Source organism: Pelobates fuscus, chromosome 4 (assembly GCF_036172605.1).
Source record: "Pelobates fuscus isolate aPelFus1 chromosome 4, aPelFus1.pri, whole genome shotgun sequence".
Classification (NCBI taxonomy): Eukaryota; Metazoa; Chordata; class Amphibia; order Anura; family Pelobatidae; genus Pelobates; species Pelobates fuscus.
Window position 1 is genome coordinate 383438924 of NC_086320.1, and position 11695 is coordinate 383450618.

The 11695-nt window shown below is 43.9% G+C and overlaps 1 protein-coding gene across 2 annotated transcripts; it reads right to left on the reverse strand.

Moving 5' to 3' along the window:
• Window positions 1-842: 842 nt before the first annotated feature.
• On the reverse strand, window positions 843-5638 carry LOC134609236 (cyclin-dependent kinase 5 activator 1-like). Of its 2 annotated transcripts, none has more exons than XM_063452855.1 (2): window positions 2161-5638; window positions 843-2068 (listed from the first exon to the last, which is right to left on the reverse strand). In XM_063452855.1, exon 1 carries the CDS (start codon window positions 4663-4665, stop codon window positions 3784-3786), a length of 882 nt encoding a protein of 293 aa, XP_063308925.1. In that variant the 5' UTR covers window positions 4666-5638; the 3' UTR covers window positions 843-2068; window positions 2161-3783. The 2 variants fall into 2 exon arrangements, with proteins under 2 accessions (XP_063308925.1, XP_063308926.1); XM_063452856.1 differs by having other exon boundaries at window positions 843-2005; window positions 2143-5638.
• Between the last annotated feature and the right edge of the window lie 6057 nt (window positions 5639-11695).

Genomic DNA, 11695 nt, shown 5'->3' on the forward strand with positions numbered 1-11695 from the left:
GACACACAGAGAATGAACGCTGCGCACACACACTGCATGTGACATACACAGAGAATGAACACTGCGCACACACACTGCATGTGACATACACAGAGAATGAACACTGCGCACACACACTGCATGTAACATACACTGAGAATGAACACTGCACACACACCGCGTGTAACATACACAGAGAATGAACACTGCGCACACACACACACTGCATGTAACAAACACAGAGAATGAACACTGCGCACACACACTGCATGTAACATACACAGAGAATGAACACTGCGCACACACACTGCTTGTAACATACACAGAGAATGAACACTGCGCACACACAGACTGCATGTAACATACACAGAGAATGAACACTGCGCACACACACTGCATGTAACATACACAGAGAATGAACACTGCGCGCACACACTGCATGTAACATACACAGAGAATGAACACTGCGCACACACACTGCGTGTAACATACACAGAGAATGAACACTGCGCACACACACTGCTTGTAACATACACAGAGAATGAACACTGCGCACACACACACTGCATGTAACATACACAGAGAATGAACACTGTACACGCACTGCATGTAACATACAGTGAGAATGAACACTGCGCACACACACTGCATGTAACATACACAGAGAATGAACACTGTACACGCACTGCATGTAACATACAGTGAGAAGGAACACTGCGCACACACACTGCGTGTAACATACACAGAAAATGAACACTGCACACACAAACACTGCATGTAACATACACAGAGAATGAACACTGTACACGCACACTGCATGTGACATACACCAGCTTTCCATTACTGTTGGGCCTTTTTGTTAAAAAAAATAAATGCAAGCCATCATAAGGCTTGGAAAATATAGGACAAAACAACAGAAATGTATTAATAGCAAAACATTTACACATCACCCATGTTGTCAACTAATTTTTACCAAAATGTTTAGTTGGTGAAACTGTATAAGGCAGATATTTGGGACTTGCAGCTCACATGCCCAGCCTGCCACCATCACTACTTTTTGGGTTCTATGGAGTAAGAGGCACGGTGCCTTCCAAGTGCAAAATTCCCCAAACCTGGGAATTTCAATTATGTGATTTTATAGTTTGTGCTGGAGAGAAATTAGAGAGGATGCTGCAACATCATTTTAATGAGGGATACTAATTACCAAGAACAAAAGGACATTACTGGGCTACACTGGGTAAACGCTTTAGCCAATACTGCCCCGAATTATGCATTTTTTATCTTAACTAACAAATTGCTTGCATTGTGCGCTCCTGCTGGATTCAAATTAACATTACGGTAACTATAATCACCTCACTAATTAGGAGTCCTTCATCAAGATACATGTTAACGGGTAGGAAGGACAAAGCATTTAGATACCGCATACAGTAACTGTATGTTAAAGGGACACATAATTGCACCAATTATAAAAATCCCATTCCATTACCTACAGAGAGCACATTGCCTGTGTGATGAACTAAACAATGCTTGGTCCACAGAACAATGTATTCTTCAGTCACAGTCTCTGGATGTTGATGGCGTTTATGGCATGCACTTATTATATCGCCCAGTGCAGTTATCATCAATGCATGTATTATAGCCATCCTATACATAACCATCTCATTATCACACAAAACTCAGAATAATGTAATTTAATCCAATATATCTCAGCGGATTAGAGGGCCTTATTTGGGAAGGAACTAGTCAAACTGGAAAAATCCTCCAACTCATCCCCATGATGTTCGGCTACTTTGGCCTAATGAGTGATTCCCTTGTCAGCCCCCCTGAGGTCCCACTGTCTTTAATGGGAATACGTCTGCAGGCCGAAGGGCTTATAATGTAAACACAGGGAGAGATGTAGGTCAGCTCTCTCCATGGGATTTACAGAATTCCACCAGGCAGAATTAGCACCCAGTTACACTGCATCGCTCACAGGACAGGCACTGCATGCACACACTGCATCTCTCACAGGACAGGCACTGCATGTCTGTCTAATGCATGACAGGCACTGCATGTATGTCCAACGCATGACAAGCACTGCATGCACACACTGCATCTCTCACAGGACAGGCAGTGCATGACAGGCACTGCATGTATGTCCAACGCATGACAGGCACTGCATACACACACTGCATCTCTCACGGGACAGGCACTGCATGCACACACTGCATGTCTGTCTAACGCATGACAGGCACTGCATGTATGTCTTACAAATGACATGCATGGCTCACGCAAAGGGAGAGCCTCAGCCTGCACTTTAACCCTATGGATTCCCTGATTAAGACACAAATGTAGGAAAACTGCATAGGAAATTGTTGGTGAATATTAAAACGTTTGTGGTGCGATGGATAAAAGAATCATTTAAACAATTGCTGATTTTGATCCTGGGCTACTTTCTTGGTTTTAGCAGTTTGAGTCTTTGCTCCATTTACAAGACACACACATACATAGCACACGCATGTCACTCAGCTGCCACCATGTGTCACATACAATTAACTAATTCAGTCCCGCTGGATCCCTGAAAATGTTAACAGGATAAACAGGCATATATCACCAATGCTAAAGCCCAAAATGCAGGATTCAAAAGGCTGCCACTGCTTAAACACAGGTGGGACATATTATTATGCCAATTTATCATTGTGTTGGCAACCATAATGCAGGTGTTGGCAGGCATAATGCATAAGAACACAATTTGTTATTTCTCCAGCATAGGTTTAACCCTTTAGAACCTTGCATTTACAGAAAGAGCTAAGCCAGGTGTTGCTCATCCCTACAGCAACCAAACAGTTAAAAAGATACAAGACATCTTAAAATAGGCAAATCTGCCCCATAATGGATTACACATGACAGTCTACAAAGCAACACTACTTCAGTTCCACACTGCCACCAAAACAGCTGTGACACTAAGGTGGCACGGAATTCAAGACAGTCTTGTTGGCCATTGTTAGACCATCAAACCAAAACATGGTCAAAGAAGATTCAATGGGTCCCATGAGGGCATACCACGCTCTTTCATCCAGATGGGAATAAGTGCTACAAACTTCTTATGACCAGCATCCTTGACCTCAAAATATTAAATGTTCTTCTTTAGAAAAGGAACGGGGTTTTAGAATAGCTGATATCTTTTTAAATAAAATCAGACCCATCCCATAGTGTGCCGTTCATTTCTTACAAAATAATAATTAAAAAAAAAAAGGTAATTCAGTAATACAGTAATAACACCCAGAACATACCACCATCCATCTGTATGATATACAGGTTAATACACAGATGGCCTTCCCAATGCTGGAGATTCCCACTTGTCACCCCCTTCTGGCAGTGAGGGGTTTCTGGGATTGTACATTGATTTTTGTTTTTGTTACTTTATAACACAAGTTGAACATGAAGTGAATTCTAATGCTGTCTTCTTCTGGATTGTACAATTATAGTGAAATTCTGATTAGTGGCCATGGACCATAATAGCTTTGGAATGCGTTTTTAGCAGCTGCTACCCAAATGTAGTCAAGAAAATAAATGGAGTCCAGTACTTGGAATATGAGTGAGTGAAGAGATGCAGTGAGTGTCAGGCACTTGTTGGCCTTTAATAACCCAAAATGCACACTGAATGGTGGTCAAGATGCCTTGGGTTTCCATAACTTCTATTCCAAGACAATGCACAGAAGGCCTGAAGGCCGAAGTCCTTTTTTGGCTACTGGTTAATTGCTGGCTAGTAATGTTGGGTGTCAGAACTAGCCTTCAAGTGCAGCGATGGGTATCCAGGGACAGTCACCGATCTAGGACCCGAGAGAACTCATCCCTATTGCCTTCATTTTTTAGGTCAGCAAAGACCTGGGTGAAATAGTGAGGGTCAGCATTGATTCTGAGCATCTTGGCACTCATGGCATCAATGATGCAAAGACAACGGTCCCAGAAGGCATCTTTCCCTGCTTCCACCAAGAAGGGCTTGAGTGGGTAGGAGATCTCATTGCCCATATAGGAGTAGGACAGGTAGAGGCAAGTCAGCAGAGTAGCTTGCAAGTCATGCTCGGTGGCTACCGAGTCTCCATCAATGACATCCCTGCACAGCAAGTAAACAAAGACAACATTGGCTGGGGTGACAAAGGCCTGGTCTTGCCATCCCTGCAGTAGCAAGGAGCGGTCAACACTACGAAGCCAGAGAATGGGATCTGTAGGTGACAAATGTTTCAGTCGGTAACACCTCCTGCAAAGGAATTCCCCAAGGCATTTCAGAAGCTCACTGGTGGATGCTTGTACAATGACTCTTTTAGGAGAGCCTCCATTAGTTGTACAAGAGGCCTTCTTGATGGAGGATATCTGCTTTGAGCTAAGAGGTGCAAGAGGTTGGCTGTCATAGCTGGAGAGATTGGCACACGACAGGGATTTCTTCACATTCTCGTGGTTCAGGTGGGCAACGTCCTTTTGGTAATTGTTATTAACAGTGCCCTTTCGGGAAGTCTTCTTTTTAGTGGAGGCCACAAGCCTCTTCCAGGTGAGGGCAGGGATGAACATAGAGTGTCTCTTCAGAGTCTTATCTGGTTTCTGCCCATTCCCCTTGCTAACACTGGTATAATGGGCCAAGGACCCAGATCCATCATCATATAGGCTGGCTTTCCTAGATCCTGGTGACAGAGACAGTACAGTCCCCATACTGACGCCTGGAGAAGATGACGCCTGGGAAAGGACACTGTGGGAATCCTGATTTGGGTCAGAGAGATGTTATGACCCTAATAAATACACAATGTGATTAATTAATTGCAAGCTGAGGAACGAGGCTTTTCTGCCTGCATTGCAGGCTCAGTCTTCACATGTAGAACTAGCCAGATGAAGGATTTTTTACAGACAGACAATGAGCTCTCTGCACTCAGGACCACACTCTGTCTCTTTGCACAAACATGAATCCACATAAATGAAGGTGTTAAATAAACAGCCTGGTGGGTGCCATGATCTCATTGCCCATGATGAAGTCTCTGTAAGGGTCCAATCAGATGGCTGTGGGACGAGACAGATAAAAGGGAATGAATGTTCGGTCAGTCTATTCCTGGTCTCCTGCTCTCTCCTCCCTGGTACTGATCGCCTTATTGATCAATACTTCCACCAAGCCAGTCTTCCACTAGGATTTCTCTGCTTTGCAGACATTGTTGAGTTGTCTGTGTCTAGAAAATGAGCAAACGATGTATCCAGAAGGGACAAAGCTCAGCAGATCTGAACAATCCAATGGTCCTGAAAATCACTGAATACTAAGATATTGATAAATCGACAATGCACCTACAGAAAGACACAGCATGCTCAGTGCCAGCAGACAGGGGGTGAGTCTTTGTCATGCACAGCACTGGTTAAATCTCTGCCACCCTCTGGGAGATGGGCTGATGATGCCTCCTCTATGCAGATGTGTCCCAGCTGCAGTGCTGCCCCTGGGCTCCAGGATTGGGGGGGCAAGGGATGTTCTGAAGGCTCATATGCGAATTAACCCTTGTTGCCTGTGATGGAGGAGTCCTGCCGCATTGGGGAGGGGGCAGCCAGTGTAGAGCAGAAGCAGCATCTGATGAGAGACAGGAGAGACTGGGAGGAGAGGGCAGATCCTGCTTCCCAGCTCACAGGCATCTCTTGGTGGAAGATCCAACCAGCTCCAGGCTTCAAGAAGGAAAAAAATAAATGCAATGTGATTTGCTTCTCTTCATCAGTCCCTGCCCCTCCTTTCTCTATCTACTGGATATCAGAGCAGGGTTTCCACCGCCATCTACTGGATTCTCTGCTGCATTACATATTGCCTTTGTTCCATGCACTGGCCTTTTGTGATTAGACAGACAGATTTTAAATACTCAGTTTTTTTATGACATGACATAGACGTTTAAAAAATCTGAGCATAAATGTCTGGACAATGCTTAGCAAATAAGATAGCACGATAAGATGTAACGACAAAAAATAAAAAAACTGTTTGATTGCTATTTCCTGTCCTAATGTGTTTTATACCCCACCTCCTATAGACTGTAAGCTCGTTTGAGCAGGGTCCTCTTCAACCTATCGTTCCTGTATGTTTTCTTGTAATTGTCCTATTTATAGTTAAATCTCTCCTCTCATAATATTGTAAAGCGCAGCTACGGAATATGTTGGCGCTTTATAAATGGCAATAATAATAATAATAAAACAACCGATCGAAGAAAAAAAAAAACGAAAAAACTGATAGATAAAAGTATATAGTTATGTAAACGCATAAAAATATAAAAATAGATAGACATAGATATTTAGATTGATATACATTCAGACACAGATAAACGCAGTGATAAAGACAGAGAGAAATTGATAGAGACCTAAATGATAAATTGAGAGATTGGATGGACAGACAGAAAGATAGTGTATAGATAGAAGGATGGACGGACAGACAGTGTATAGACAGACAGACAGACAGACAGACAGACAGTCTGGAATAAAGTGGTCTGGGTGCATGCCTCTGTCGTTTAAACCCTGCAGCTGAAACCATTGCCATTCTGCATGAACGCGATGTTTACAATGTGGGGTTAATATGCCTTTAATAGCTATCATACTGGAGACACTTCCAATGAAATAGCCCAGTTAAACTTGTCTTTTTGAAGCCGTCTGATTGGTGAAGCGTGGCGCACTTGGAGGTTTACAAACCATCAGTATGAAAAACTGCACATAATGTTAGTGTTGCTGCTGGAGGTATAACTCCACATCAATAGGCAGACCATGAGTACCGGGCTACTAATGTCGATTCTGTGCAAAGCATGCTGGTGATGGACGACCAATGACAGCCCTGCTGGATGCACCCTCTGTACCACCCTCAGCCCTGCCTCCCTGACAATCCTCCTCCTACAGCGAACTTGGCCTTGGCGTGGGACAGCAGGCAAGTTTATTTAATTCCTTTCTTTTTTGGCAACCGTTCCAGCAAGGGTTACTCCATCCAAAAACAGTGTTTTATTAAAATTGTATGTTAAAATTGTATGTAGGCATAAACTCCCTAGTGATAAAAACATTGAGGAAAAATGGAAACTATTCAAACAAATATTAGAAAGGTACATTTCACAGTATGTATCATTGGGTAATAAATATAAAAGAAACAAATTAAAACCAATGTGGCTTAGTAGAGAAGTAAAACAAGAGATTAAAAATAAGAAAAGGGCATTTAAAGCATTTAAATCTGACAAATCAGAGGCATCCTATATAAGATATAAGGAAGCCAATAATATTTGCAAAAAGGCAATTAAAGTGACTAAACTAGAAAATGAGAAATTGATAGCCAAAGAATGCAAAACCAACCCCAAAATTTTTTCAAGTACATCAATTATAAAAAAACAAAAAAATGAAAGTGTACACTGAAACCAGAGATGGGTCTGTTAGTTAATGAAGACCAGGAAAAGGCAGATATTTTAAATAACTATTTTTCTTCAGTATATATTAATGAGGATCATTTGCCAAGAGATAAGCAAATAATTGCTACAACAAACTTGCAGATAACTTGTGATTGGATAACTCGAGACAAGGTGCTACAGCTATTAAATAAAATGAATGTAAATAAAGCTCTGGGGCCTGACGGTATCCACCCACGAGTACTTAAGGAGCTAAGTAGGGAAATAAGTGAACCTCTGTATTTAATATTTCAAGATTCTTTTGTTTCAGGTATTGTACCGGAGGATTGGAGGAAGGAAGATGTTGTTCCTATATTTAAAAAGGGTTCAAAATCCTTGCCTGGAAATTATAGACCTGTGAGCTTAACTTCTGTGACTGGGAAATTATTTGAACGGCTATTAAGGGATAATATTCAGGAATTCATTGGGAAGAACTGTGTTATTAGCAATAATCAGCATGGTTTTATGAAACATAGGTCATGTCAAACTAACCTAATTGCATTCTACGAAGAAGTAAGTAGAAGTATAGATCAGGGTGTTGCAGTGGATGTGATCTACTTGGATTTTGCCAAGGCATTTGATACGGTTCCTCACAATAGGCTAGTCTTCAAACTAAAAGAAATTGGTCTAGATGAATATTCTTGTTCTTGGGTAGAACATTGGCTTAAGGATAGAGTACAACGAGTTGTCATTAGTGGTAAATTAATTTAACATATTTATAAATGATCTTGAAATGGGCATTGAAAGTCATGTATCAGTGTTTGCAGATGACACAAAAATGTGTAAAGTAATAAAATGTGAACAGGATATTGCCTTGCTGCAGAGGGATTTGGATAGATTGGGGGATTGGGCACTAAAATGGCAGATGAAATTTAACGTAGAGAAATGCAAAGTTATGCACTTCGGGGTTAAGAATGCACAAGCAATTTATACCCTTAAATGGTAGTGAACTAGGGATAACCACACACGAGAAGGATTTGTGAATTGTTTTAGACAACAAATTAGGCAGCAATATGCAATGTCAATCTGCCGTTGCTAAGGCCAGTAAGGTTTTGTCATGTATAAATAGGGGCATAAATTCTCGAGATGAAAATATAATTTTGCCTCTTTATAAATCGCTGGTAAGACCACACCTTGAATATGCTGTGCAATTTTGGGCACCTGTTTTAAAGAAGGATATTATGGCACTAGAAAAAGTCCAGAGACGAGCTACAAAATTGATAAAAGGAATGGAGCATTTTAGTTATGAAGAAAGGTTAAAAAATGTAAATCTCTTTAGTTTGGAAAAACGGCGCCTCAGAGGGAATATGATAACATTATACAAATATAGTCGGGGCCAGTACAAACCATTATTTGGAAATCTATTCATAAACAGGGCTATATATAGGCAGTGGCGTACACATGACCTATGGGGCCCCGGTGTGAAAGTTGATCCGTGGGCCCCCCCCGCATGCTTACTCTGCGCAGGCCGGGGCCGCAACACATGGCGGCGGGCACCTGGTCGCAGGGGTTGCAGGGTTGCGACCCCTGCGACTGCGGTATGTACACCAGTGCATGCACTAAAGGACCACTACAGACACCCAGATCACATCAGCTCAATGAAGTGGTCTGGGTGTCAGGTCCCTCTAGTTTTAACCCTGCAGCTAAAAGCATAGCAGTTTCAGAGAAACTGCTATGTTTCACTGAGGGTTAATCCAGCCTCTAGCGGCTGTCTCACTGACAGCCGCTAGAGGAGCTTCCGCGATTCTAAGACACTGAACGTCCATAGGAAAGCATTGAGTAATGCATTCCTATGGGCGGTTTGAATGCGCGCACGGCTCTTGCCGTGCATGCGCATTCGGAGCTGAGCGGCGGAGGGATCTCCAGCGCCAAGGGAGTCCGGCGCTGGAGAAAGGTAAGTGCTGAAGACACACACACACTCTCACGAACAGACGCATACACACTAGCTAACAGACACACACATTTACTGACAGAGACACACTCAGCGACAGACATACATACACACTCACTGACACTCACTGACAAACACACACTCACTAACAGACATCAAACAGACTCACTAACACAAACACACTCAGTAACAGACACACACAGTAACACACTCACTGACACTCACTAGCTGACACACACTCACTAACACACACTCACACAGGAACACTCACAGTAACACTAACACACACAGTAACACACACTAACCCTCACAGTAACAGAAACACACACAGTAACACTAACACACACTAACACACACAGTAACACTAACACACACACTAACAGTAACACTAACACTCACAGTAACACTAACACACACCAACACTCACAGTAACACTAACACACACACTAACACTCACAGTAACACTAACACTCACAGTAACACTCACAGTAACACTAACACACACACACTAACACTCACAGTAACACTAACACTCACACTAACACTCACAGTAACACTAACACTCACAGTAACACTAACACTCACACTAACACTAACACACACACTAACACTCACAGTAACACTAACACACACTAACACTCACAGTAACACTAACACTCACAGTAACACTAACACACACACACTAACACTCACACACTAACACTCACACACTTTAAAAAAAAAAAAAAAATCCCCCCAGCCTACCTACCTTTTGGAGTGCTGAGGGGATTCCCTGGGGTCCAGTGGTGCTGCTGGGCTCCTGGGGGGCCGGTCACAGGCGGGCAGTCAGGCTGGCGGGCGTGCGAGGGAGCACTCTCCCCTGAGTGCTTCCTCTTCAGCTCCCTCGCGCGCCGCGTACTGATACCGGCGCCGGAAGATGACGTAATTTTCCGGCTCCAGTATCAGTGCGGTGCGCGAGGGAGCTGAAGAGGAAGCACTCAGGGGAGAGTGCTCCCTCGCGCACCGGCCAGCCTGACTGCCCGCCGGGTGTAAGCAGGGCCAGCCTCGGGGGGCCCGGAGGTGGCCGGCACCTGGGCCCCCCAGGAGAAGAGGCTGGCCCATTGCGTACATACCGGGTCGCAGGGGCGGCCGGGCCCCCTGGTGGGCCGGGCCCGGTCGCAGCCGCGACCCCTGCGACCCTGGTATGTACGCCACTGTATATAGGACACAAGGTCACACATTTAGGCTGGAAGCAAGGAGATTTCATCTAAGGCAAAGAAAAGGGTTTTTTTACAGTAAGAGGAATAAGGATATGGAATTCTTTGCCTGAAGAGGTGGTTTTGTCAGAGTCTATACAGATGTTTAAACTGCAATTGGATAAATACTTGCAAAAACATAACATACAGGGATATCATTTCTAATTAGTAGGGTAATAGCTGCTTGATCCAAGGAGACATCTGACTGCTATTTTGGGGTCAAGATGGAATTTTTTCCTAGTTTGTGTTTTTTGCCTTCTTTTGGATCAACAGCAAAAACATATGTGAGGAAGGTTGAACTTGATGGACGCAAGTCTCTTTTCAGCTATGTAACTATATGTAATGTTTTATATTTTGCTTTTATTAAAATACTGCATTTGGTTGGAGTAACTCTTTACTTTCATGAACAAGGCAGAACCAGGGCCGGATTTAGATGAAAAGAGGCCCTAGGCTATTCCACTTATGAGGCCCTTTCACCTCCCATTTTTAAGTTTGTAAATTACATGAGAGACGATAAAATACATAATTACTGTGATATATATCAATATGTTAAATGAAACATGTTGTGATTGGTACTAACCTTTATAAAAAATGTGGCACGGATAATAAATGAAAAAAAAGTCGAGATGAGGAGAGGGGGGTTGATTGTGAGAGGGAGGGGGGTGATGAGGAGAGGGAGGGGGTGATGAGGAGAGGGGGGGTGATTGTAAGAGGGAGGGGGTGATGAGGAGAGGGGGGTGATTGTAAGAGGGAGGGGGGTGAAGAGGAGAGGGGGGGGGGTGATTGTAAGAGGGAGGGGGGTGATGAGGAGAGGGGGGGGTGATTGTAAGAGGGAGGGGGGTGATGAGGAGAGGGGGGTGATTGTGAGAGGGAGGGGGGTGATGAGGAGAGGGAGGGGGGTGATGAGGAGAGGGAGGGGGGTGATAAGGAGAGGGGGGTGATGAGGAGAGGGGGGTGATGAGGAGAGGGGGTGATGAGGAGAGGGGGGTGATTGTAAGAGGGAGGGGGGTGATGAGGAGAGGGGGGTGATTGTGAGAGGGAAAGGGGTGATGAGGAGAGGGGGGGTGATTGTGAGAGGGAGGGGGTTGATTGTGAGAGGGGGTGATTGTAAGAGGGAGGGGGTGATGAGGAGAGGGGGGGTGATTGTGACAGGGAGGGGGGTGATGAGGAGAGGGGGGGTGACTAAA